General features: G+C 48.4%; 9 protein-coding genes across 14 annotated transcripts in view; 3 read left to right on the top strand and 6 right to left on the bottom strand.

Annotated features, from left to right (window-relative positions):
* Positions 1-9,662, bottom strand: part of LOC1278126 (uncharacterized) — a 29,293-nt gene extending 19,631 nt beyond the window's left edge. Inside the window, exon 1 of the mRNA XM_061662173.1 lies at positions 9,578-9,662. The gene's annotated coding sequence lies outside the window, so the exon portion shown is untranslated. The remainder of the gene's footprint in view (positions 1-9,577) is intronic.
* Positions 190-930, bottom strand: LOC3291597 (uncharacterized). Its single transcript, XM_555690.2, has 2 exons — positions 810-930; positions 190-736 (listed from the first exon to the last, which is right to left on the bottom strand). The coding sequence occupies exons 1-2, from the start codon at positions 855-857 to the stop codon at positions 272-274; spliced, it is 513 nt and encodes a 170-aa protein (XP_555690.2). The 5' UTR covers positions 858-930; the 3' UTR covers positions 190-271.
* LOC133394012 (protein flightless-1-like) lies at positions 5,245-6,411 on the top strand. The gene has a single exon (XM_061662174.1). It carries the CDS (start codon positions 5,415-5,417, stop codon positions 6,405-6,407), a length of 993 nt encoding a protein of 330 aa, XP_061518158.1. The 5' UTR covers positions 5,245-5,414; the 3' UTR covers positions 6,408-6,411.
* LOC133394009 (toll-like receptor 13) lies at positions 6,952-9,387 on the top strand. Its single transcript, XM_061662164.1, has 3 exons — positions 6,952-7,779; positions 8,224-9,291; positions 9,382-9,387. Exons 1-3 carry the CDS (start codon positions 6,952-6,954, stop codon positions 9,385-9,387), a joined length of 1,902 nt encoding a protein of 633 aa, XP_061518148.1.
* Positions 9,490-11,251, bottom strand: LOC1278130 (uncharacterized). Its single transcript, XM_317671.5, has 4 exons — positions 11,140-11,251; positions 10,722-11,045; positions 9,858-10,652; positions 9,490-9,774 (listed from the first exon to the last, which is right to left on the bottom strand). The coding sequence occupies exons 2-4, from the start codon at positions 10,879-10,881 to the stop codon at positions 9,602-9,604; spliced, it is 1,128 nt and encodes a 375-aa protein (XP_317671.4). The 5' UTR covers positions 10,882-11,045; positions 11,140-11,251; the 3' UTR covers positions 9,490-9,601.
* Positions 11,252-11,403: 152 nt separating this feature from the next.
* Positions 11,404-14,981, bottom strand: LOC1278131 (enolase). 6 transcript variants are annotated; one of them, XM_061660622.1, is made up of 4 exons: positions 14,765-14,835; positions 13,489-13,601; positions 13,044-13,317; positions 11,404-12,898 (listed from the first exon to the last, which is right to left on the bottom strand). In XM_061660622.1, exons 2-4 carry the CDS (start codon positions 13,503-13,505, stop codon positions 11,864-11,866), a joined length of 1,326 nt encoding a protein of 441 aa, XP_061516606.1. In that variant the 5' UTR covers positions 13,506-13,601; positions 14,765-14,835; the 3' UTR covers positions 11,404-11,863. The 6 variants fall into 6 exon arrangements, with proteins under 6 accessions (XP_061516606.1, XP_061516603.1, XP_061516604.1 ...); XM_061660619.1 differs by having other exon boundaries at positions 14,703-14,806; XM_061660620.1 differs by lacking the exon at positions 14,765-14,835 and adding an exon at positions 14,703-14,720 and having other exon boundaries at positions 13,489-13,807.
* Positions 14,982-15,870: 889 nt separating this feature from the next.
* LOC1278132 (structural maintenance of chromosomes protein 4) lies at positions 15,871-22,234 on the bottom strand. Its single transcript, XM_317674.3, has 4 exons — positions 20,057-22,234; positions 18,909-19,986; positions 16,491-17,090; positions 15,871-16,403 (listed from the first exon to the last, which is right to left on the bottom strand). Exons 1-4 carry the CDS (start codon positions 22,078-22,080, stop codon positions 15,975-15,977), a joined length of 4,131 nt encoding a protein of 1,376 aa, XP_317674.3. The 5' UTR covers positions 22,081-22,234; the 3' UTR covers positions 15,871-15,974.
* On the top strand, positions 17,086-18,901 carry LOC133393839 (plasminogen receptor (KT)). The gene is made up of 3 exons (XM_061660617.1): positions 17,086-17,547; positions 17,626-17,866; positions 17,932-18,901. The coding sequence occupies exons 1-3, from the start codon at positions 17,464-17,466 to the stop codon at positions 18,063-18,065; spliced, it is 459 nt and encodes a 152-aa protein (XP_061516601.1). The 5' UTR covers positions 17,086-17,463; the 3' UTR covers positions 18,066-18,901.
* A 245-nt stretch (positions 22,235-22,479) lies between the features above and the next one.
* Positions 22,480-25,257, bottom strand: LOC1278134 (probable ATP-dependent RNA helicase DDX23). The gene is made up of 2 exons (XM_061660595.1): positions 25,152-25,257; positions 22,480-25,061 (listed from the first exon to the last, which is right to left on the bottom strand). The coding sequence occupies exon 2, from the start codon at positions 25,024-25,026 to the stop codon at positions 22,549-22,551; it is 2,478 nt and encodes an 825-aa protein (XP_061516579.1). The 5' UTR covers positions 25,027-25,061; positions 25,152-25,257; the 3' UTR covers positions 22,480-22,548.
* Between the last annotated feature and the right edge of the window lie 922 nt (positions 25,258-26,179).

The following is a 26,179-nucleotide window of genomic DNA, read 5'->3' as shown; positions in this document are numbered from 1 at the left end:
ACTAATCAAACAGCAATTTAGCAATTGATTACATTCCATAGAACAGGCTTTTTTGCTTCCGTATTCTTCAGTAAGTAAAACAACAAAGTCAGAAACGTTTCAGCCCACCCACTGGCATCCCCTCAACACTTTGCGCCTAACAGTAGGCAACCAGTTGCACAGCTCCCCCAAATCAAAAGCAAAACTGCATACATTTGCACATCTTTATTAGGAACTCGGTTCCAGGATCATACACACCTCGCTCATGTCTATAGTAGACAGACACTTACGTTTAGCCCGAAATTTGACCGACGACAGTGCCGAGCGAGTTGGCCAGCTGTGTCACCGCGGTCTGAAGCGTAGACAAACTACCCTGATTGAGGGCAGCCAGATTGTTGGCAAGCGTGAGCAGAACGGTCTGCACACCACCGAGCGCTGGCACCAGAGTGGTAAGAGTCGTGCCGGCATTGGCTACGATGCCTTGGATCTGAGTTAGAGTGCTGTTTAGCAAGGTATTGACCGTTGGCAGCACACTAGTGGGAACGGTGACGAGTGTTAATGCGGTGTTGGCCAAATTGTACACCAAAGTTACAGCGGTGCTAAGCACCGATTGCACGGCGGAGCCTCCCACGAGGAGAACATTGTTGACCAGTGTGGTGATTTGCGCTACCAATCTCGCGAGGAGATCTGTCGCCTGTGTCAGCAGCGTGTACAGCATGGGGAACTGAAGTGAGAGTTGAGGAGCTGCCTGCGTAGCCTAAATGTAGGACCGTTTCGGTAATTAGTTTATTTCGAACCATTTTCCACTGCCATCAATGCCATCCACTTACCACCGCCACAAGACAGACACCGAGGGCAACAACGTACACGGCCTTCATTTTCACCACAAGCTGTAGAGCAACGATCCTCAACGAAGTACTACTCAACGAGTTACAGATGAAGTATGATAAGGCTTGTCAATATCTGCAAGCCTTTTTATACTCCAGAACGAAAAAGGTGTCCAAAAAACGGACCATCCACCATCCATAGGCGTGTTGGAACAATCAACCATATTGATACACTTCTTGTTGCAGAAAATTCGCGATTGCTAAAACTTTTTGTCAATAACAAGCCTTCACTAGACGAAACAAGCTCAGAACAAATATCTTTCTCCTACGGAGAACGTCTGTTTGGGTCGCTCATGACGATTTCGCTTCGTTCTAGAAGCTATTCCTAAGTGATGCGTAAGAAAGATTTATTGTTTAGCACTGGTGTTGGTGTGCCTGGTTGTTTGGTCAGCTTTTCCAACTATGTATGCAATTTCTCTATTTCTGGCTACTTAGGAATCTGCTAGAATTTGCAAGACGTTTTGCGTCAGGTTAGGAGGGCGTTGTCACTCGAAGCAGCTAATAAATGGAGCTGATTGTACCTGATGTATCTACGCAATCTAGGTTAGCTGATATCCAAAACACAACTACAGGGAATGGAACAATTTCGGTTGAAGCGCATGTGTGAAGCATGTTTCGGGCAAGCTAATTCACATGGTTATTACATCCTGTTAACTGTAATTTAATCATCTATCTATTAAAGTGCGTAGACGAACAACGTCACGGAAGGCAGCACTGAGCGATGTGTTGTTTTGGTTCTATTGTGCTCCCAAACCCGATCAGTACATCGAATTCCACCGATCTAATCACACCACACAAAGGACCGCTTTCAATGAACGCCACTTTGTTGTACTATCTCAGGTGTTATACATGCAGGATTCTGCCATCACTTGGAACGCATTCGTTTACTGAATGTCTCTGCCTGTGTGGTTTTCGTTCCAGCTTCGCTACGGCTGCTCCCGTCGTGGCGGCGTTTCAGTTTGTCTGCTCTGGCTGTGCCGCACTTACGTGTAGCTTGACCAATCTGTATCCAGACTACGAGGGAACATTTGTGTTGCAGCATATCCCACCGAGCGCTTACATGCTCGTCTTCTCTCGACTGAGAGTGACAACCGTTGATCACAAACTCCTGAGTGCGTTACCAACGACCGTTACACATGTGCTGGTGAACGATTCAACCTACGTTATCAACGTTAAGGTGCCAGCGAGCGCTAGCTTCCTGTCGCTGGTTATCCTCCAAACAAAGCTGGGAGCGATCAGTTTTGAGCCAAATTTTAACCTTTCCCAACTGACTATCGAACAAGCTCCCCTACATCACATACCCTCCTCTCTATTGAATCTGAGGAGTTTGGCTTACGTTAAAATTAACTTCACACCGGTGCAGAATATCGATGTGAGCTTATTTTGCAATCTTACTCAACTTCAAACAATTGATCTGAAGTACAACAAGATCTATTCCGTCACGGCATCACAGTTCAGCGGGTGTACCTCATCGCTGTTGGAGTTACTCCTGGCAAACAATCGACTCAAGCGGATCATCCCCAGCGTATTTGCCCCATTTCGCAGATTGGAAGTCATTGATCTGTCGCATAACATGTTGGAGTCATTTGTGGGACGCTTCCAAAACACGGAAATTAGTCAACTACTAATAAGCAATAATCTACTGCCTCAGATCGACCCGTGCGAGTGGGTCCTGATGCCCAACATGACTAGCCTTTTCATCGAAAAGAACAAACTTATCGGTGTTCCGGACTGCCTGCACAAATTTCCCAACCTTTACTCCATCAATCTGGAGAATAATCTTCTGTCCAGCGTGTCCTTGGCTGCATTTGCTCAGCTCAAGGTGTTACAGTACCTTCGGCTCTCTTGGAATCCGATAGTATCGTTCATACTGCGCGAAGATTCGGTTCCACCGAAACTGTTACAGATAGATATGCGACACAGCCGCGTGAATTATTTGAATGTTTCGAAAAAGATGCTACAACAAATTCAAATACAAACTTAAAGCATTCAATAAATTGTACGCTTAACGTTACTTAATTTCATTTAAGTATTACTTAATCAATGTTCCACTGAACATTTCCGGAAATGATTAAGGTCCTACCGCAATACTCGAGTTAGATTGACTAGGTTCTACTTCCACAGGTGTGTCTGATGTAGTGTACGGCATTGAATATCCCAATCACTATCAAATATATAAACCAAATATATTAGTGCTGCTAATGATCAATTATTTGAATTCAATGGACAGTTTTTTCCCCTTATTTTTCAACATTCTGACCACGTTTGAAGATCGGCAAATTCGTTTCTGATGGCCTATTACTGTCAGTGGCACGTATACAGCACTAATATACAGTCTGTTCGTTTCAGTCGTTAACAGCACAGTATTATGAAGAGAGACGCATCGATTCACGCTCACCGAAGGTCCGAATGCGAACGACCCTTCTTTTAGCAAACTTAGTATACACAGTGTCTATCAACTTTCAGCCTGTTCGTTGTCATTATCCTTGCTGTGCCGAGCAGTTCAGCGTTTCAATTTATCTGTCAGCAGAAAAACGGCAACTACAAGTGCACCGTCTCCAACTACCAACCCAGCCTGGAAGGGACGTTCGTGTTTAACCACGTTCCAAATGAAGCACAAAGTATCGCATTTAAAAATCTCATCAGTCCACCGATTGTAGGCAGATCGTTGTTCGGAAACATTCCATCATCCATATCAACGGTAGAGTTGCATGAGTCCAGCTCTATGCGAACTTTAATTGTGCCTAATGCAACGTCCATCAAGGAGCTTATCATTGCAGAGCCGACACTCAGTCGCTTACATTTCCTACCGAACGGTACACTCTCGAAGCTGTACATCTTGAGAAGCAGCTTAGCCACTGTTCCACTAACGCTGAAAAACCTACCCAAGCTGTCCGTCCTCAAGCTAAGTCAATCGCCCATCGAACAGATCGCCTTCGAATCGTTCTGTAACTTATCCGCTCTTACTAGTCTTAATCTAAAGAACAACCTCATCGCTAGCCTAACCTTCCAAGCTTCTAGTGCCACGTCCCAGTGCTATGCATCATTGGCAAGAGTGTCTTTAAGCAGCAATAAGCTTAAACATGTCAATATGACTGTGTTCGCAGCCATGCGTGCACTCGAAATCATCGATCTGGAGTACAACCAAATAGAGGTCGTTGCTGGTCGTCTTTCCAATCCAAAGATTACAACGATCATACTATCCAACAACAATCTGTTTACGATCAATATGTGCGAATGGAACACGATGCTATTGATAAAATCGTTTTCCTTGGCCGTGAACAGCTTGTCACACATTCCGCAATGCTTGGGCCGTATGCGAAGGGTACAGTTTCTAAACTTCAACCACAACAAGCTTACCCGCATTACGATCGATTCGTTTGTGATGCTAACTGAGCTGAGGTCGCTACATTTTACCAGTAATGCAATTCAGACGGTAGTCCCAGCTAGCGGGGTCAATCGCATACCTTCGAGCTTGCGAGATGTCTTTCTAACTAATAATCCATTGAAGCGAGAGAGTGTTGCAAACGCATTTCCACCAGCAGTTAGAATCATCAACTAACAAAACAGTGATTTTTTTGCGAAGATATTTCGTAACTTAATGTCATTATAAATGCAGTCTATTTGTTTCATGTGTGAATAAAATGGTGATAAATGAAATTCTGTACGTGTTTTGTGTGTGTTTTGATATTCTAGATCTACTAAATAACGTTACACTTGTAATTCCATTGCTCGTTTTGACCCTCGGTCATATTGTTGGCGGTGTACAATCAAAGGAGTGGGGATAGCTTCCAGCCATCTGAAACAGATACCATCGTCGTTGAAGAACTTCGAATCCAACATTCCTTCATTCAGCACCTAGATTTGAAGATACAGCAGCAGCTAACGATCGTCACTTGAGGCTAACAAATATATTTCAATCATTCAAAATGAGAGTCTGGAGTTGGCAGTGGTTTTGGTCACTCGATCGTTGATCGCCGAAATTGTGATAAATCCGTCAAACTCAGCATGTTTTGGTGCTGAACGATATTGCGAACGTATTTTCTTCGTCAATCAGAATCTACAACTAGCCGGAGAGTTAATAGCTTTTACAACTTATATAGTATTTGTTGCCTAATGTCATTTTAATGGAGTTCAAACAGAACTATTCTCCACGTGCTTTGATTGTCCCCAATATGATTTGCAAGCACAATTGGAGTACTTGTATGCACAGTTTTTGCCACACTAATTAGCAATATCAGCAACGTGCAACTTTATTCGTTTGCTGCCTTACAATACGCGCGAATATTCGGAAAAATCAGTACTATTATCGTTGCGAAAATGACTTGGTGTATTGTTCAACGGGACAAATCTTTGATCGGATCATCTAGTGCTCGTGGAAAGTTACTACTTTTTGTTTACGTGCTTTCAATCCCATTTTTAACTTCCTGCGTATTGAGTCTGGAATGGTCCTGTGAAATACGTGATCAGTGTATTATCGATCGTTTCGATCCCAGAAAGATAAGTCTAGGCTCACTACGATCGCAACTACCAACGCGGCTAAAATTTATGCACTTTCGCAACTTCAAAGGGACCTCGATCGGTCATTCGATATTTAACCACATTGAAGACACAATCGCAAACGTGCAAATTAGGAACTCGACAGTGTTGAGGAAAATCATTGTCCCAGGCAACGTTACGATCAAACAACTCACTGTAGTGCAAACGCGCCTAGCTTGGATTCACTTCCAGCCAAATGACGTGATCGAAGGGATTTGGATAACTTCCAGCCACCTGCAACAGATACCACCGTCGCTGAAGAATTTGAAAAACCTTGAAGTAATCCGACTGCAGTATTCTTACATTCAGCATCTTGATTTGGAGTTGTTGATTGATTGTCGGTCTTTAGATACGCTGGACTTGATGCATAACAAAATCCACACGATCACCAGTACGCTTAGCGATGGCCAACGGCGTCGCCTCTTCTTGCTGGATCTGAGCAACAATCAACTCCAAACCGTTAACCTTGAGGTTCTTGCTCCCATCGGATGGTTTGTGTATGTGGACTTATCGCACAACAAAATTAACCTGCTCGTTGGACGATTTGCTGGCGATGACATGAGAAGTATTAAGCTATCCAACAATCGTCTCAAAGTGCTTGACTTTTGTCAGTGGGAACCTGTGCCACGGTTTACTTTCATATATTTTGGATCGAATGAGCTTTCCCACTTGCCCAACTGTCTTGACCGTTTCGCGAGCCTTACCTACGTAGGCTTCCAAAGCAATAAGCTCAAGAGTGTAAGCATGGACGTGTTTGGCGCGATGGACAATCTCACTACTTTGGATCTATCGTCGAATGAGATTTCACGCATAGCCTTCCACGAAGATCGACATCCCAAACGATTGTCAAGGCTTATTTTGAGCAAAAATAAGGTGGAATGTAGCCACGATAATGACATGCCGTTCTGTCCGCTGGAAATTGAATTTAAATCAAGGGACAAGAATAGTGACTGGGAACGAAATAACAACTCTTTACGAGAGCAGCTAACGATCGTTACTTAAAATGTATTGGCTATCGAATAAAACTTCTGTGGCGTCATCTAGGGGAGACTAGCTGAACCTTTTTTATTTCCACAAACTATATTGAAGGGGCGGTTTGGGAACAACTTAAGTGGGAAGTTACTGTCGAAACTAATGCACGCATGCACGTGCGTACAATAACAATATGCCTGAGGCTGCTAAATGAGTCGCACGCACTTTATCCAATTATCATTGACCATCGTGTAGCTTTACAACAATGTGGCTCGTTTGGTTCAATTTCCAAAAAAATTGTTAAGCCATTTACAGCATCGACATTCGCAGAGCAGACAGATTCCTCGTTTTATTTTTCAATTTGTGCCATCAGTACTGTAAGTGAATCGCCATCATGCGTACTGACTCTTCCATTCTCCGTTGGTCTCTCCTGTTCGGTGTACTGACCTCGGTGGATGGTTTTGAGTGGAGCTGCGAAGGAAACCGGGATACCAAGTGCACCGTGGTGCGTCTTGATCCTTCCATTTCTAATCTTTCCGCACTACGAACGAAGCTACCGAATGAGATAGCGTCGATGCGGTTCAAACATTTGGACACGCTCACCTTCGATCACGCGATCACCAAACACCTCGTAGAAACTGTCGAGGAGCTGGAAATTGTTGACTCAAGAGCACTGATACACTTCATCCTGCCCAGTGCGAGCGCCATCCAGCGTCTGACCATTGCGAGGACACAGCTCAACTGGATCCACTTCCAGCCCAACGAGGCTGTCCTGCTGGTGTCGATCGTTTCCAGCAATCTGCAGCTGGTGCCACCATCGCTACGAAACCTCAACAATGTAAAGTACATCAAGCTGCAAAAGTCCTACATCCGTTACCTTAACCTGGACCTGCTGCAGTGGTTGCGCAAGCTGGACACGCTGGACCTGATGTACAACAAAATACACACCCTCGCTAGCACTCTCCAGTGTCTGCAGCAGCACAACCTCATCACACTCAATCTCCGTAACAATCAGCTCAGAATACTAAATCTCGAGCTTCTGCCGCTGATTGGATTGTTTGAGCAAGTGGACCTATCGCACAATAAAATTGAGCTGCTGGTAGGGCGGTTCTCGAGCGACCATCTCCAAACTCTGATCGTTTCCCACAATCGACTCAAAGTGATCGACTTTTGCCAGTGGGATGCAATGCCGACTCTTGCAAAGATGTCGTTCGAGGCGAACGAGCTGACCCGCGTTCCCAACTGCATACATCACCTGCCGAACCTCAGCTACGTTGGGTTCGGGAGCAACAAGTTCACCCAGGTCGACATGGAACGCTTCGGTGAGCTGGACAATCTTACGACTTTGGATTTTTCTGCAAACCGAATCTCGCTCATCACGTTCCGAGAGGAAAACTATCCCGTACGGTTGTCGAAGCTTATTTTGAGTAACAATCAGGCAGAGTGTGACCTCTCCTCCGGTGTAGCGTTTTGTCCGTTGGACATTGAATTCAAATCAAATGTATCGTTCCGTACCGGGTGGATGAACAACAACAGTACATTTCATAGGCAGCTTGTAATTGTAAAGTGACTTGTTAATAAATACAAGCAAGCGCTTGTGCCACGCGCTTCCTCAAGGACAGTAAATATTACACTAACCGAAGCCGAAATGCAGCAAAGCCGCAAAGCGGAAAGCTATTTAGAATCTCGTCATCATTAAGCTATTATTTCGCTTGATATTTCCCTTCTTATTTCACGGAAATGGATCGCATTTGAATGAAGCATTATTGCTGCAAGCGGATTTCACTCAGTGCTGCTAGTGCAACAGCAAAAGCAAACAATGCTTATCGGTCGCATCCCGTTTCAGGCGCCGTTCTTCGTTGGGCTCCTTGCCTTCATCTCCAGCTGGGCAGTTGGCTTCCAGTGGTACTGTAGCGATTACGACGGGGTTGAGTGCACCATCCATTATCTTGGCGTGCTGAAGACTGATCTCTCCAAGCTAAAAAACGTCACACACGGGGCAACATTCATACGCTTCACGCGCGTCAAAGCGTTGACGGTAGATCAGGCCACGATCGTACACCTGCCCGACACGGTGCGGAAGCTGGAAATCACTGACTCGCAACCGGTGCAGATCATCATAATTCCGAGCTATCTCGCCATCACCTGCCTGTTCGTGCATATAACGCAGCTCAGATGGATCCACTTCCAGCCGAACGATGCCGTGCGGGAGCTGTCCATTAGGATCAGCAATCTGCAGCAGATCCCGCCAACGATTAAAAATTTGACAAATTTACAACACATCAGTCTGCAGCATTCGCACCTCCAGCATCTTAACCTGGACCTGCTGCATTGGTGTCGGTTTTTGCATACGGTCGATCTGAGCTACAACGAAATCCACACAATCACCAGTACGCCGCACGCCGGACAGCAGCGACAGCTCAGTTCCCTTATTTTGAACCACAATCAGCTGAGTGTGCTGAATCTCGAGGTACTCGCACCGATCGGATGGTTCGCGTATGTAGATTTCTCGTACAACAAGATCGAACTGCTCGTTGGCCGATTCTCGAGCGAGCACATGGCAACGGTTTCTTTCGCCTACAACCGTCTGAAAACGGTCGACTTTTGCCAATGGGAGCAGGTCACGAACTTAACCTTTATATCGTTCTTATCCAACGAACTCACCAGTGTGCCAAACTGTATCAACCGGCTGACGAACCTTACCGCCGTAAGCTTTATGAGTAACCAGCTGACCAGTGTCACCATGGACGCATTTGCCGATATGGACAATCTAACGTCACTGTACCTGTCGTACAACAACATACGATCGATCACTGTCCACGAGGGAAGATATCCCAAGCAACTTCAGCAGCTCTTTCTTAGAGGCAACAAGCACAAATGTGACAATCACCTGTTCGGCCAACCGTTCTGTTCGGTAGACATTGATTTTAAACCAAGTTCGCGCACGAGCAACTGGAGTCGAAATGAAAATGCTCTAAAAAGGCAACTATCGATCCTTGTTTAGCAATAAAGAATGGGGTTTTGGGAAGGGATTACTCTTCATGTTACATCCGAAGCACTTCTTTTCGGCTTTACATCGTGCGTTAGTGAAACAATCGGCACGACTGTACTGTTTGTAGAAAAACATTGCTTCACGTTCATAATTTATTCGCTAACTGCCTCGCCACATAATTGCACAAGTACACGAGCCGCCTACCTACCTACCTACCTTACCGGTCCGGGTGTTACTTCGGCAATCGTTCATACCGTGGCCGACAGGTGCAGTGTTCGCGTACAAATTTCACCAGAAGATACAGCACACCCAGCCCAAACGGTACGGCAAACATCACCACGTACGAGATCAGTTGATAGAAGCGCCGTGTCGTCCACAGCACGGTGTACTTCAGTGTGGTGCCATCTGGATTGCCATAGAGAATTGGAGAAGAAGGTTAAAGTTAGCTTGTAATAAAAAAAAACTTCCAATGGAGGGGGGAGACTTACCAATGGCCGCATAACCGTACCCAATGTCCGGTACACTCATCCGGTACGAGCACGTCGGGACGATGATTTCCAGCAGCTCCTGCGTATCCTGATGGTAGCTCAGATCGAACGAATGCACCTTGTACGCCGTACGCTTGTCCTGGCTCAGCGGCTTATACTGGACCGTTTTCAGCCGGCTGCGGTGTATGCGCGCAAACTGCGACACGTGCAGATGGGCCGAAAAGATCACGTTCGGCTTCAGGTTGTGTATCGCCGTGTAGGTGAAGCTGGACGGCACATCCAGCACCGGCATATGGCTGACGAATATCCGCAGGTAGCGATCGGAAACGTCCGACCCAGTGCTGTCCACCATGCGCGGATCGTTCAACGTCATTTCCAGCGTTATCCGATTGATGTTGTAAATCGTGAGATTGTCGTTAATCACCCATGCCGGACGCTCGGAGAAGTACTGACGGAACCGCCGCTTCGCAATCGGATTCAGCGGCTGCCGACCCTCACCGCCGATATCGTTATCGCCCGGTATGTAGATCGACCTCGCGGTCGGATGAGTGGGAAAGATCGCTCCGAAGCGTGTGTAGTACTCCTCGAAATGCATCTCGGTTGAATCCGTGCCCTCGTCCATCAGATCGCCAAGAAAGATGATCACATCTGGCTGCACATGCTCGACCGCCTGCTCGTAGTACCAGGCCAGGTAACGGTCCGAGTCATAGTTGGCCAACCCGGCATAGAAGTGTGTGTCGAACGTTTTGCCCAGAATCTGTGGATCCGCTACAAGCAAAATCCTTACACAGTCAGCTGGAGAAAGACAAACCAAATTAGTGCCGCTGCATCCAGGAAAGAACCCTTCCGCATCGTGCTACAAACCTTCTTTACAATAAATATTTGACCACTTGAACTTTTGCAACACATAAATTAGCACCTCGTTGTACAGCACCAGCAGGCCGAGCAGGATCACGTACACGCGCCACGCCGGGTGAAGCCGGAGAAACTTTTTCTTCGTTCTAGTCATCCAATTCTTTGCCATCTTGCAGGAAGGACGGTTCCGGTTAGGGAGTACGGATGGTACAGGGAGATCGCGATTGTTTCTCAACCGCCCTAGAATAGCTGCATCCAGGAAGAGGGTGTGATTTCGTAACGCGCTAGAAGCTGCTATGCGGCAACATTGTTCACACTCGTGGCATTAACGCGCTAGACCGACGGGAAGGGAGAAAGTGCAATATGCAACATCACTGTTTGTCCGTTCAGGCAACCAAAAGGTGCAATAAAACCCATTTTTACTTACATTGTGGTGCCACCGCGGTGTGGATTGTTTGGGTTTGTGTACAAACAGTGATTTTGTTTTCGGCTCACCTTTTCCCTGACAGCGGACCGATTTGTTGGCTGCGTACTTTTCCTTTCGGCCCTTTCGGGATATTCGCGTGGATGACAAAATGCGCTCATTTTGAATGTTGCTCGTTTCTCGTTGGCGTTTCTTTACCTTTTCCGATTTACAAAGACATCAGTACCCTCCTTTTCATGTTTTCGGATCGAACAGAAAGCATAGACGTTTTTCCATTGTGTATTCCTACCATGGTTTCCGTTTATTATCGAATGATCATGTACTTTCAGTAATGCATTGACAAACGTACTTGTCACACTTTCATTTAACAATTATAACATTCAATAACTTTAAGCCTTACAATTTATGCTTCTTGCGTATTAGAGCTTCATGACGATAAATACCGAGGTTCAAGTTGGTGGGGTGAGTTGTTGTGGGCGCTAGCGGGGCTAGTGGGTCTTACTGTAAGTTGGCTTGCGTCAACAGCGAAGAGGATGATGATGGTGGTCGGGGTGAGAGGTTTCGCTCACAGGACGACTAATGTTGAGTGCACATCTGCACGTCTGAGACTAGGTCGTCGCTCCCTGGCCCTTCTTCAACGTACGACACCACTGACCAAACTAACCCGCTCTGCACGGCCGCCAGCAACGCGTGGAACCACCGACTCGCGGAGAGAATAATATCCTTCTTACTGCGGATGGCGGAAGCTCTTGCCGGCGAACTTGGCGCCAGCGCCGAGCTCCTCCTCGATGCGCAGAATTTGGTTGTACTTGGCCAAACGCTCCGATCGGCACGGTGCGCCGGTCTTGATCTGGCCCGTGCTCAGACCGACGACCAGATCGGCAATGAACGTGTCCTCGGTCTCGCCGGAGCGATGCGACACCATGGTGCCCCAGCCGTTCTTCTTCGCCAGCAGATGGGCATTGATCGACTCCGTGACCGAGCCGATCTGGTTCACCTTCAGCAGCAGACAGTTGCAGGCCTTCTTCTCGACGGCCGTGGCAATGCGCTTCGGGTTGGTGACGGTCAGATCGTCGCCGACGATCTGGATCGTGGTGTTGGCAGTGATCTTGCTCCACGCGTCCCAGTGGTCCTGGTCGAAGGGATCCTCAATGCTGACGATCGGGAAGTCCTTGATGAAGCCCTGGTACATCTGCTCCAGCGCGTCGGGCGTCAACCAGGCGCTCGGGTCCGACTTCGGGTTCTTGAAGTCCAGATCGTACTTGCCCTCCTTGTGGAACTCGGACGCGGCCACGTCCATGCCGATCTCGACCTTGCCGGTGTAGCCGGCCTTGGCGATGGCGTCCTGGATCAGGTTCAGCGCTTCCTTGTTCTCCAGGATGTTGGGGGCGAATCCGCCCTCATCACCGACGGCCGTCGCGTCCAGCCCGAACTTGGCCTTGATGACGTTCTTCAGGTGGTGGTACACCTCGCTGCCGATCTTCATCGCCTCGGTAAAGGACGACGCACCGGTCGGCAGAATCATGAACTCCTGCATGGCCAGCTTGTTGCCGGCGTGGCTACCACCGTTGATGACGTTGAAGGCCGGCACCGGCAGGATGATGTTGCCATTGCCAGCGAGATCAGCGATGTGTTTGTACAGCGGGACTCCCTTCTTGGCAGCGCCGGCCTTGCAGATGGCCAACGAAACGCCCAGAATAGCGTTGGCACCGAGCTTCGACTTGTTCTCGGTTCCGTCAAGCTTCAGCATCAGCTCGTCGAGCTAGTAGGAAGAGAGAAGGAAGCAATGAGTACAAGCCGCACACGCCATTGCATAATGGCTTCTTTCTCGTCTTTCTTGTGAACCGATAAAAATAGACATCTGTCCTCTTCCGTGGCGACGCGAGCGACAAGACAACCAGACCTACCTCCTTCTGCTGGGTAACGCAAAGGTTGGAGCTCAGCACAGCCGGGGCAATGATCTTGTTGATGTTCTCAACCGCCTTCAGGACACCCTTGCCGTGCCAGTTGGCCTTCTCGTTGTCGCGCAGCTCCAGCGCCTCGTGGACGCCGGTGGACGCGCCAGACGGGACGGCAGCACGGAACAGTCCCAGGTCGGTGACCAGGTCAACCTCGACGGTCGGGTTGCCACGGGAGTCGAAGATCTGACGGGCCTTAATACTCTTGAACGGCATCTTGGAACTGGAGAGAGTGAGAGAGAGACAGAGAGAGTAGATTTATAAAAGGTCTTATTTATAATTGAAAAATTTTAGGTTACTCCCCGAAGTCCCTTTCAAAGTAAAGCCTTTCCAATAGAACGTTGGATCTCTACGTCATCTAAATTAATCGCTAAAACACGGAGGCCCGTCTTACATAATTCCACGGATCATGCTCGTTCGATGCAGATAGGGTATTGGCGTTGCTGTGATGATGTTGGTGCTATGCTTATTGACGCGGATGAATTTATGTTGTTATTTACGTGTACGCTACAACCCCAGGAGGTTATCAGTGGTTGTCGGAACATACACGCGGGCCAAAAGCGGACCAAAAAAGAAGGGGAAAAAGATGTTGTTTGATACTTTCTGTTTCCTAGCGACAATCCACCTGGCCCTCTTTGCCAGTTCCGTCGATAATCGAACCGCTCTTATCTTAGAAAGTGATAAGTGCCCACAGGGTGGATGGTTGGCCTACTCTGATTTTGAAAAATAGTCGTATTTTAAATAGTCGGTGGTTATAACTGCTGTAATGCTTTAATTTTACAATTAAGAAAAATATGCTAAAAATTTAAAACTCTTCGCTTTGTTCGTTTCGTAAAAATTCCTAAGATGATTCAACTGAGCTCAAATGTGTATCATAAAATTGAAATTTCAGAAAATAAATGTAACTTTGCATCACATTTCATCCCCATCCCCATAATGTTGACGTGGTTTGAGGAGGAAAAGAAGAAGGCGAAACGGGTGTATGCTTCGACCAAGGGGAGGGGGGATATTGTTAGGCGCGTCTTCATTGACCTCTAGCTGTATCTAGAGGTCGTTCGATACATATGCCGGTTGAGAAGGGAAGAAAAATGCCATTTTCCGTGTAAAATGCAACCATTTCCATTGCACCAACTAGCGTCCTTACATAATCGCTTGTCTGTGCAACTTATAAAACCCATTTTTTATTCGAAAATCCCTAAAAAGAAAGCAATCGCGTGATTTTTCACCCACGGCAATGGTTGCTTCGATATGCTCTTCCTCCCCTCGAAACGTTTGCACACGCCTGGCCCGTTTCAGGGCGAAGGATCATGAAAACCGAAAGGTGACCTTTGCCTGATAAGCTCAAGGTTAAATGGATGCTTTTACACGGAAGCAAATTGCAATCTACTTTACACCGGATGCATCAATTTAACCGCCACAACCACACACACACACGTACACTCACACAATGCACACGCGTGCCTGAATGCAATTATTGTGCAATAGTAAAGTAGTCTCTTTCACTTTCACCACAGACACACACACATGCAGTCGCCGCCGGTTAGGAAGAAAATGTCCAACAATCGGAGGAAATGTTCTGGAAAAATCCACAGAAGTGCGTGTGCAAACCGAAAAGAGATGGAAGAAAACGTTTCGTTGGAAAGAAAGGGTGTTTGGTATCCGAACTCTACCGCCCAAAACTCATCACCGGAACCAACCCAAATGGCCTGCAGATACTGAACGCACTTACATTTTTTCTTTTACTTTGGGCAAAGAAGATAGAGCACCGAGAGACCGAGCACCGTTTTCACTTCACTGTTTGCTGATAAATGATGCCTTCCGCTCGCTGCTACAAAGATGATGTAAAATTACAGTGAAGTGGATTTTATACGCAGGCGCGAGGGAACTACGACCAGGTTGTGCAATCATGGCAGGCTTGACAGAGGGGATCCATCCGACCGGGCAATTGAGTGTTCGGTAGGTGCTGAAAAGAAGGATATTTGCGTTTAGTTTTTGTTAGGCAATTATTTTAACATTTTTAATTAATTTTCCATATTTTTATGAACTGTAATACCTTTGCTAAAGACAGATATTTGTAACACAACATCCGCCAAGATTTTCGGACATTGCTGTCAACGACTAGCGCCTGGCAGTACCTGCTCCACATGCGAACTTTTGTTTGACCTTGAGATGCTCTCTCATGCAAACGAGAGATGGGGAGCGGTGAGAGAAGTTTTCGGTCGAGCTTGAATACCGATCTTGATCGATTTCGTCCTTCTTTTTTGTCGTGGTGCAATTGCACCGGCGTGCATTTTCCAATCGGACTTCCGTTTACTCCCGGCAGCATTTAAAGAACAATCGATCGCTTACACATTACCTTATTTTTCCGCAAATTTCATAGACATTGTGAAATTATCTTCAAAAAGTTGCATCAACCCTTCATGCTTCCGTTGCTGCTGTGTTCAATCGCCCATAAGGAACTTGACCTAGCCCCGGTCCTTACTCTTCACCTATTAAGCAACTAACGCTCATCGATCGTTTGGCAACGGCACGGTAACAAAAATGCCAACGGCCGCGTGCCACGCCAGATTGATTCTTCACTTTCGCTTTGTAGCTGCAATTTGATCGCACAAAAGGTCACACACCAAGACGAAACCCCGCTAACGCATTTGCGGAACTCTTGTTTAAAATAGGCACGTTGCAGCGCACTGCACTGCAAGTGCATTGATCTTTGTACAAAGCGCAAAGCAGTCGGTCTAATCCCACCCGGGGAGACACAATAGACATCCCTGCACAATTTAACGAGTACATTAAAACAGTTTTATTGTGTACAGTGGTGTTAAACTTATCTAATGGAAAATAGATAAATGTAGGTACTATAGCTAATGCTTCTCACACAACTCATTCTGGATCATCTGCTGCTACTCCCTCATCTCTCTCCTCTTCCACTTCCATCGGTTGTACTTCGTCTTCGTTCTGATTTTCTACATTCGCTGCTACTTCATTTTCTTTCGAATTTTCTACATTCGCTGCTACTTCATCTTCCCTCCGATTTTCTGCATTCGCTGCCACATCAGTTTCGTTCGCATTTTCTAATTCAGTCGCTACTTCTTCCACACCCGGCAGATTATCATTGTTGCCGAAACCAAACTGCTGTCTTTCCATTTGCTGTTGCTGCTGCGTCGAACCCGACGTCTTCATGGGATCGTTCTTGATCGTGACGGAGTCGGTACAATCCTTCACCTTATAAATGCCCACCAGATAGTCCGACAGCTCAAACATGTTGGAACGCAGCGAAATGATTATAAACTGTGCGTTCTTGGTACGTTCCTGGAGTGAAGAAGAAAAAAAAAAGATAAATAATTCTGCCCATACTCTCCCATCATCCAGCCGGAGCTCCGTCCATTCCCCATTTACCTTAATGTAGTGCGCAACGATTGATACGTTTTTAAAGTCTAGCGCCGCGTCGATCTCATCCATCACGTACAGTGGCGACGGTTTGTAGTAGTGCAGCGCAAACACGAGCGCCAGCGAGGAAAGCGTTTTCTCACCCCCGGAAAGGTTGGAAATCATTTTCCACGACTTTTTCGGAGGCCGCACGCTGAACACGATGCCCTCGTTGAACGGGTCCATCGAATCGACCAGCTCCAGCTCGGCATCGCCGCCGAGCGTTATCATCTGGTACATTTCCTTCAGCTTCTTGGTGATGATGTGAAAACCGCGCATAAACTCGGTGAACCGCTTCTTGCGCACATCGTCGTACAGCTGGCGCATCTCGTTACGCTTGGCGGTGATTTCTTCCAGCACGGCGACACGCATCAGATACGCTTCCCGCTTTTTCAGGAACTCATCGATCACGGAGAGATTTGGCTTGTTCGCGTTCAGCTTTTCCTCCAGGATGGAGATCTGGTACTGCAGGTCGGGCAGCTTGTAACTGTCCAGCTCTTCCTCGGTGTACTCTTTCAGCGGCTCTTGCGGTGGTTCTTCCGGGATTTCGTGCAGCTTGAGTGGCTTGAGCTGCAATTCAATTGATACATGAATTATTTAGGATATTATGACCGCGATTAAAATATTCAAACAGAAAAAACAACCAACACGGCCGTTGACTTTTGAACCCTCCACCTACATCGCATGCGCCGAAAATGAGGCCAATGTTTTCACCGGTTGACAGTTTCCGGAGGGTTACCACCACCCTGCCTTCATCTTCACCAACGAAACGAACGAAAGGAGCGATTGTAAAGAACGAGGACAATTGTGAGTGTTTACCTAACAACAAAGCGTAATCCAAAACCACGTAAGCCACGTGCCTCTGCTTCGCCTACTGCGTTGAAAACACGCATTACCAATCGATTCGCAGTGGGTGTCCCGCACAACACACACACGCACCAAAATGGGAAGCTTCTTTTCACATCCCTCCGGGATGGAAGTGGTCAAAAAGAATCAGGAATACATTTCCGAGATGAACAAAATAAAGGTAAGACGATAAAATAACACACACACAAGCTCGAAAACGCCACACAACTCATTTGCGGGACCTCTACTCTTCGCGTAGATGGAACGCTGGATTCAGATGCACTTCCAGATGAAGGAACGTGAAACGGCAATGCAAATTTCGCGGGCACGGGAGCTGTTCTACTGGCTCGCCTCGTTCTATGCCGTATCGACCGTCGGACTGATTGGACGGTTCCGCACTACCAAGCGCCCCGGAACGCTGGCCCCCATCGTACCGCTTTCGTTTGTAGTTGCATACTACGCGGACCTCGCCTACGGCACAAAGATACATCGAATACAAGGTAAGGGGATCGATGTCGTCTTCCTTTGAGTTCCCTTTTACATTCTTTACATAATCGCATTCCAGCGGAAGCGGAAATGATAATGCACAACGAACCGGAGCTGCTGGAGTGGCCAAGCGGACTGCCCACCGTCTCCGAGATCGATTCAGCACGGCTCGATATCGATGACAAAATTCGACTCCATCCACATCAGCTGTAAAAGGCTGCGGAGTAGGAATTGTTTGTCCGATCGATAAGCATACCCAACAGACAGCAACAGTATTAAAATGAGAGGACAGCGAGTGTGCGCGTGTGTGTGTGTGTGCTTTAGGGAAAGTATCCTAATAGTATATTCAAACACAGTTAACACAACAAACCAAACCAAGCACTGCAATATTTGGAGTGAGATTGCACCAAAAAGGACCGTGTTAACACGCCAGCATATAGTGGTATAAGAGCATCTTCAGAGTGGAGCTTTCTCTTGTCTTATACTTTGCACTTTCCAGCATTTAGTCGTCTAAACAGCATATCAAAGATACTTTCCAATTTTGCGAGCCAGTCGAATGTCAACTTCTTCGCCATTTCAAACTATACATGCACAAGTTCTCTTTCTCTGGATGTGCTCCCTATTAGCGCAAGCTCTTACCACACGCTCTAGTCGTATATTAACGTACTGTCCCGTTTTTAGTCATTTTAACTGGTAACCTACCCTTTCGAACAACTCTCCAGCGGAAACGATAACAATAACAGATAAGTGCATTTAATCCTGTTCGCTCTTTGATGTAATTACCCTAATAACAAGAGGTGTTTTGGGTGGTTTTAAAAGGAAATCGACAAATCGGTTTCAACGCATTCGAACTACTGCATGCAATAATAACATTTACATCTCTTATACTGTTACTCCAAAATAACGTCAACCACACGTGCCACGTGGTTAAAATGGGCCTTGTTGTTGGAGTGTGTATGTGTGTGATTGTGTCACTTTTTAAAATCGAATTCCTCAGTCCCGTTTAAAGCGTGATCCTAAAACATTGAATAAAACCGTACGAAACAATAGCCTTACCTTGTCCCGCCAGTGCGGCAGTGTGTCCTTCGTTTCCTGCAGCTTCGTTTCGATCGTTTGCAGAATCTGCTCAAATTCGAGCCGCTTCATTTTGCCCTCCGCTTCGCGCTTTTGCAGCGCCACAATTTCCTTCTTGATGCTGGACGAACCTTCGTGCGCTTTTTCGATGGCCAGCTTCATCTCCTCCAGCTCTTCGCGCAGCTTGTTTGCTTCCTCCTCCAGCTGGGTACGCTCATCGTTGCCCTTACGGATCGCGGACTGGGCTGCCTCCACCTCGTCCTCCATGCTGTTGATTTTGTCCTTCGATTTTTGCACATTGCGCTCGGACGTTTTGATCTCCACGGTCAGCTTCGATATGTTGGCGGACAGTTTGTCGATCTGCTTGCCGAGACCGTTTATCTTCGTCTGCAGCACCTTCACCTTGCTGTTGGTGATTTCGTTGATCTGCTCCGTGTACCGGTCGACGTTTTTCTGCATCGCGTCCGCCTTGGTGGACGAGCTGTCGAACGCTTGTTTGCATTCCGCTACCTTTGCCTCCAAAGCGCGCACCTTTTCCGGATCCGAATGGGTGCGGGCGACACGCTCCGCCTGCCAGTCGACCTGCTCCTTCAGCCGTGGCATCTGCTGCGTCAGGCTCGCCACGTCCATGTGCATTCGCTTCAGCTCCATTTCCTGCTGCTTGAGCTTTGCCGTCAGCCGCTGAATGGTAGCTTCCAGCTCGCCCTGCTGCTCCTGCAGATAGTTGATCTGGGATTGGATTTCCTGCGCCCGGATCTGCATCTGCTCGATCTCGCGGCTCGATGCACCGGCCGGCTCGCTGGCGGACGTCTTCGTCTGTACCGAGGTGCCCATGCGTCCACGCTGCTGGGAACGGCCACCACCGGACATGGTACCGGACGTTTCTATTACGTCACCGCCGATCGTGACCACGCGGAATCGCTGCCGTCCGTACGCAATCCGCTGTCCCTGGTCGAGATTTTCGGCCACCAGTGTGTCGCGCAGCGCAAAGTAGAACGCGGGCAGTACACGCTGATCTTCAACGCGAATCAAATCAAACAGCCGGGGCACATTTTCGGGTCTGAAATGAAGGAAGGTTCAATACAAACATGCGTTCTCCACATTCGCTCAATTTCTGGACAGCTACTTACGTCTGGATTCGGGTGTGACAATTCCGCTCGTACTGTTGTATTTTCTCCAGTGCAATGAACGATGCCCGACCAATGTCGTGTTGCTTCAGGAACTCGATGCACGCCTTGGCCGTGTCGATGGTTTCCACTACGATGTGATCCAGCGTACCGCAGCACGTCGAGATAGCAACATCGTACCGGGCGTCAATTCCACCCAGGTTTCCCAACCGCCCGAGGATGCCCGGGATGCGTCCTTCGTTCTTCTGGCGCATCAGCGCATCCAGCACCTTACCCTGCGATCGTGTCGACTGCATTGCGGCCATCGATTCCTGCAGCTTGCCCTGCACCGCTCGCAGTGTTTGTGTTAGTTCCCTTTCCTCGTTGGTGTTTTCCTGCAGCTTCTGTTTGGCCGTTTCTAGCTCGGTGCGCGTCACGGGCAGCGCTTCCTCGAGCGTCTGCAGACGGGCACGCTTCTCTTCCAGATCCTTCTCCGTCTCTTCGTACGAGTAGCGCAGCGATTCGAGCTTGCGCCGTTCCGTCACTTCATCGTGCTGGCAGATCTTCAGCTCCGATTCGGCGATCGACAGGGCGGACTTGCTCTCATCGACCGCACGCTTTAGCTCGATCAGCTCGGTCTGCAGTTTTTCCTTCTCCTCCAGCAGTACCTTCGTCTCGTCCTTTAGTGTGGCCAGGTTTGCCGTCAACTTCGCCTCCACTTCGGTCTTTTGACGCGTAAGAGATTCTATCTTGGCCTCCGATTCCTCAATTTCCTTCTTATTTTTCTTCGGCACGTCCTGCAGCTCCAAAAGCCGCTTCTCCTCCGCCGCAATCTGCTCCAAGGTTTTCTTGCGCCGCTCGTTTGTCGCCCGCATGTTGGCCTGCACCTTGGCAAACTTGTCGAGCGAGTTTTTCAGCGTCGACTCTTTGCTTTCCTTCGCGCTTACCAGCTCATCGTACTGCTTGATTTCCTCTTTCACCAGCTTCTCCTTTTCGACGCGCTCCGCCTTCAGCGCGTCGTACGTTTCATCGTGCTTGGCGAGAATTCCGGCCGCCTGGTCCCGCTCCACCTCGAACTCACCGATCTTGCGCTTCTGCTCGCACAGATACTTTTGAATCTGCTGGTTGCGTGTGCGCGTCAGCGTGTTTTCCTGCTTCAAATACTCGACCGCTTCCGTTTTCGGCTTCTCGAGGTCCTTCATTTCGCGCTCGGCCAACTTGCACCGGTTGTGCTTCTCCGTGCGCTCTTCGTTCAGCGCATCGACTCGCTCGTTTATTTTCAGCAGCGGCACCTTGTACCGCGTCGTACCGACAATGTCCTCCAGGTATTCCAGCAGCCCGCAATCGTTCTCCGTCTGTGCCTTCGACTTCATCATGGCAATCGACTCTACCTCACCCTGCAGGATGAGGAACCGATTGTGGTCGAGATCGATGCCGTGCTGTTTGAGGAGTTTCGACACCTCCTTGAAATGTACCCGCTTATTATCGATCGTGTAGTAGGAGCTGTTGTCCCGGAATGCCGTTCGTGCGACCACGAACGCACTGTTCGGTACCTCATCGAAGGAACCATCCTCGCGATCGACGATCTGCTTGAAGTGCACTCCGACCGTGCAGCTGTTCGTGTTCGGATGCTTCGCTGAGTTGTGCATCAGCACGGAGAGCTTCTTCGATCGGATCTTCTGGGCCCGGTAGCCGAACACGAACAGCATCGAGTCGATTACGTTACTTTTGCCACTGCCGTTCGGGCCAATGATGGAGGAAAACCGTTGATGGAACGGTCCCAGCATTACATGCCCGGCATAGCTCTTGAAGTTGTAATTCGTGATGCGCTCGATGATCAAGCGTGGCCCTTTGCATTCCGTTGAACAGTACGGGGGCACTGGTGGCGGTATGTAGATGCCGCCGATACGCGTACCCCCCTCCTCATCTTCCGACATCAACGCATCATCATCGGCGGCGTCGGCGTCCATCGGTTCCGGTGCTTGCTGCGGTGCGGCGGCTTTGTTTGCCCCATCCGCACCAGAGCGGCGTTTCGCGGCACTGTTCATGATTTCTACCGTTCCCAATGCTTGATGGATTCACTTTTCATGCAGCAAAATGAAAATATTTTAAACAAAATAGTCACAATAAACCCTAAGCGCACCAAGCGCGCGCGATACTGTTTGTGTTGTGTGTGTGCTCGAGTGTGTTGACGCTAATGACGTTTGGAAAAATTCAAAATCTTTCAACTGTCAACTGACAGCAAAGTCACTGCACGTTCCAGATGCAGTCAATTTAAATTCTCAACGGTCAGATTGAACCGGTTCTAGCGTTTAATCATATTTTAATAAAATTTAATCAGAAATGGTGAGAATTGGAACTTTATTTTGAATAGTTTTGAAATATACATAAAGTGTTTTACTCTACACATCATAATGATCATTTAATGGTTTAACGAACGCTAAAAATCCTACTGATTAAGAATGATTTATTACTTCCAAATACACACACACATACAGACTCCTTACTGCTGCTGCTTAGGCAAATATTTTCTCTTCCCGACGCTTCTTCGTCACTACCGTGCCCGGTTTGTGCTGCGCATCGGGATGATTCATCAGCTCCGGCGGACACACCGACACCGGGCTAGACATAAGCATCTGCTTCAGATCGTAGAACAGATGGCTGTCGTCCTTGGTGCAGAACGAGATCGCACAACCCGTCTTACCGGCACGACCCGTACGACCGATACGATGCGTGTAGTCCTCGATCGATTTCGCCATATCGTAGTTGATGACCAGCGACACGTCCTTAATGTCAATACCACGTCCAGCCACGTCCGTCGCGACCAGAATGTCCTTCGAGCCGTTCTTGAGCGAGGCAAGCGCATACTCACGCTGCTCCTGGCCCTTGCCACCGTGCAGCGTACAGGCGTTGTAGCCCAGCTTCTCCAGACCCTTGGCCAGCACGTCCGCGCCCTTCTTCTGGTTGACGAAGATGATGCACGGCGGCTCGACACCGCGCGACAGAATCTCCATCAGCTTCTTGCGCTTGTCGTTTTCGCCCATGATGTGTATGATCTGTTCCGTGCGCTCCGTCGGTTTGCCGATCGAGCCAATGTACACGGTCGCCGGTCGACGAAGGTACGTCCGGGCGAGTCGTTCCACAGCCGGAGGCATCGTTGCGGTAAACATCACCGTCTGCCGGTACTTCTTCTTGGTGTTGAAGTTTTCCATCAGCTTCGATGCGTCTTCCGCTTCCTCCGTGTCCGGTTTCAGGTTCGATACGGGCATGTACTCCAGAATCTTCTGTACGTCCGGCTCGAAGCCCATGTCAATCATACGATCTGCCTCGTCCATGACGATGTACGTACATTGGTTCAGCACGAGATAGCGATTTTCCAGCACGTCAATCAAACGACCCGGCGTGGCAATCACTATCTCACAGCCCAACCGCAGCCGGAATCCTTGCTCCTCACGGGACAGACCGCCGACCACGACGACCGTGCGTATTCCGAGCGGTGTACCGAACTTTTGCGTTTCCTCCTCGATTTGCTGCGCAAGTTCACGCGTTGGCGCCAGGATAATCGCGTACGGGCCCTGGTCAGCCGTCTCGAGCCGGTCGATCTTGGGCAGGGACTGAATCCACGTCAGCAGCGGAATCAGGAAAGCAAGCGTTTTGCCGGAACCAGTCTCAGCGATACCGATAATGTCTCGATTCTGCAACCCGATCGGGATGGCCTGCCGCTGAATAGGGGTCGGATCCTTGTACCCAACCTTGTCGATAATCTCCAGAATCTCTTTCGGAAAGCCGGACTCCAGCCACGAGCGGATCGGGTTCGGAATCTTGCCACCCTTGATCGTGATGTTGTAATCCTCCCGGAAGATACGCCAGTCGCGCTCCGTCATCTCGTCCACTTCCTTCTCCGACCAGTGCCGATCGTCCCACTTCTGTTTGTCCTCCTTCTTCTTCACCTTCTTCAGGCGAACCTTTTCCTGCTCCTTTTCCGCCTCGGTACGGCGTTTCTCGAGCAGATCGCCGTAGAATTTGCTCTGCTTGCGCTTCTGCTCCTTTATGTCGATGCCGGCCACGTGTCCTCGTCCGTAGAACTGCACGTGGTGGCGCTCCTTGTATAGGTTGTTGTAATCGATCGACGTATCCTCACCGGCGTCCCAATCGAACACAAACTTACGATCGTTCAAGCGTCGTACACGTCGCTTCTTCTTCACAATGCCCAGATATCGCTCCCGGATGGCTTCCTGCTCCTTTTCCTTATCTTTTACGACCGGTTCAGGCTCCGTACCTGCCGCACCTGAACGCCGCTTGTCCGTATCCTTATCCTTGTCCCGCTCGTCGTTGATAGCCTTTCGTTCCCGCTCGCGTCGGTCGTACTTGTCGAGCGGGTCTCGCTTTTCGCGATTCAGCAGCGTTGTAACGGGGACATCACCAAACTTTGGCACATTTGCTGCTGCTGCTGCTTTCATGGCAGCCACTTCCTCCTGCCGACGCTTCAGTGCTTCGGCGGCACGCTGCTCTTTCGTGATGAAGACCGGCTTGCTACGAGCGGCCTCTTCCGCTTTCTTTTTCGCCAACAGTTCCTCCAAAGAAAGCGGCTCCTTCTTAACCAGGTCTTCTTTAGTCAATGCCGCTTTGGGGTCTCCCTTCTTAAGCTCTTCTTCCTGCTCATCGTCAAGCTTGTCTTTGCGTGCTTTATCTTTGTCCTCCGCTCGATCCCGGTCGCGGTCTCGGTCACGTTCGCGGTCCCGTTCAGCACGGTCCCGATCTCCCGGACGATCTCGCTGCTGCAATTCCCGGTGCCGTTCACGTTCACGGTCCCGCCTTCGATCCCAGTCACGATCCCGGTCACGTTCTCGTTCTCGCTCACGGTCTCGCTCACGTTCACGCTCTCGGTCCCGGTCCCGATCCCGGTCGCGTTCTCTTTCGCGTTCCCTTTCACGGTCCCGATCCGGCCGGGTGTCCCGCTCTCGGGAACGGGATCTGCGTTTTTCATTCACCATCGTGTTTATGGATTTAAATCAATAATTTCACTGTACTGATGGTTTGAAAAGGAGTACAAATTGTAAAAATAGATGTTTAAGGTATATTTTTAGCGAAATTACTCTCCAAATGTGCAAATAATCACCTTTTCTTACAATGTGTAGCTTGAGTTTTGGTAAGTTTTGTAAACAATCAAGATTCCCGGCATTGACAGCAGCATCATCCCTTCAGAAACGCCATCGAAACAGTGACCACCAATTTTTGGTGCATATGTCAAATCGAAGCGAGGAGTCTAGATTTCAAATTGACCGTTTCATTGTTTGAAGGCAAAAGGCTAAGGAATTTTCAACACGTATTATTTCCTGTTTCTCGATACAATCACTTTAGGGATGAATATAATTTTGAAGATAAAATGAGATTTTAAATCAAAACGGAAAGAAAGACAAATATGCAATACGCTTTAGAAAGGGCTGGTAATATAGATAAATACATTTTTGTGTTTAGTTTCACTTATTCATGTGCCATTTCTATTGCTTTGAAAGCGGTAACTGCACGAAAAGGACACATAATTACAAACAGTCCGTTTCAAACATCACCCAATTTTCCAATTTTCCAACAAAAAAGAGCTGCATACATCATAAACAGATAACAACAAATGCCCCTTAAACAATGCAACCTTCTTATCCCCTTTTACTAGAGCTAACTGTTTATGATATGATTTCGGACCTAATCACGTGGACGAATTGGTCATTGAACGCGCGATTTAATTGTATCCAGTCGATTGTGCATCGATAATGTATCGGCTAATGGTTTCCAAAACAAGCGGCCCCAACAACTACTCCACTCCAAGCTCTTCCCCTGGACTCTGGGTCTGGACAGAAGGAGGAAGGTTCAAATTTCCGGTTAATGACATAATTGCACACCGTTAGAATAAATCGAGAAAAGCTCAGCGCCTCTAATAAACACCAACACCGCAACGGACATGCACCCCGGTAACCTTAACGCAACCTCCCGGTCAGTCCCTGAGGGCACGATGGGTTTGCTTCCGTTTTCTCTCCTTCTCCAAACCATCGCTGCGAGATGAATCTCTCGACGAAATTAATCCATCATCCATTAATCGACATCGACGCTCGGTAGCGATCGGTCGGGCTGTGATTGCAATCCAATACTGAA

Source organism: Anopheles gambiae, chromosome 3 (genome assembly GCF_943734735.2).
Source record: "Anopheles gambiae chromosome 3, idAnoGambNW_F1_1, whole genome shotgun sequence".
NCBI lineage: Eukaryota > Metazoa > Arthropoda > Insecta > Diptera > Culicidae > Anopheles > Anopheles gambiae.
The sequence above is the reverse complement of the archived record's forward strand: the minus strand, read 5'-3'. Positions and strand labels throughout refer to the sequence as shown.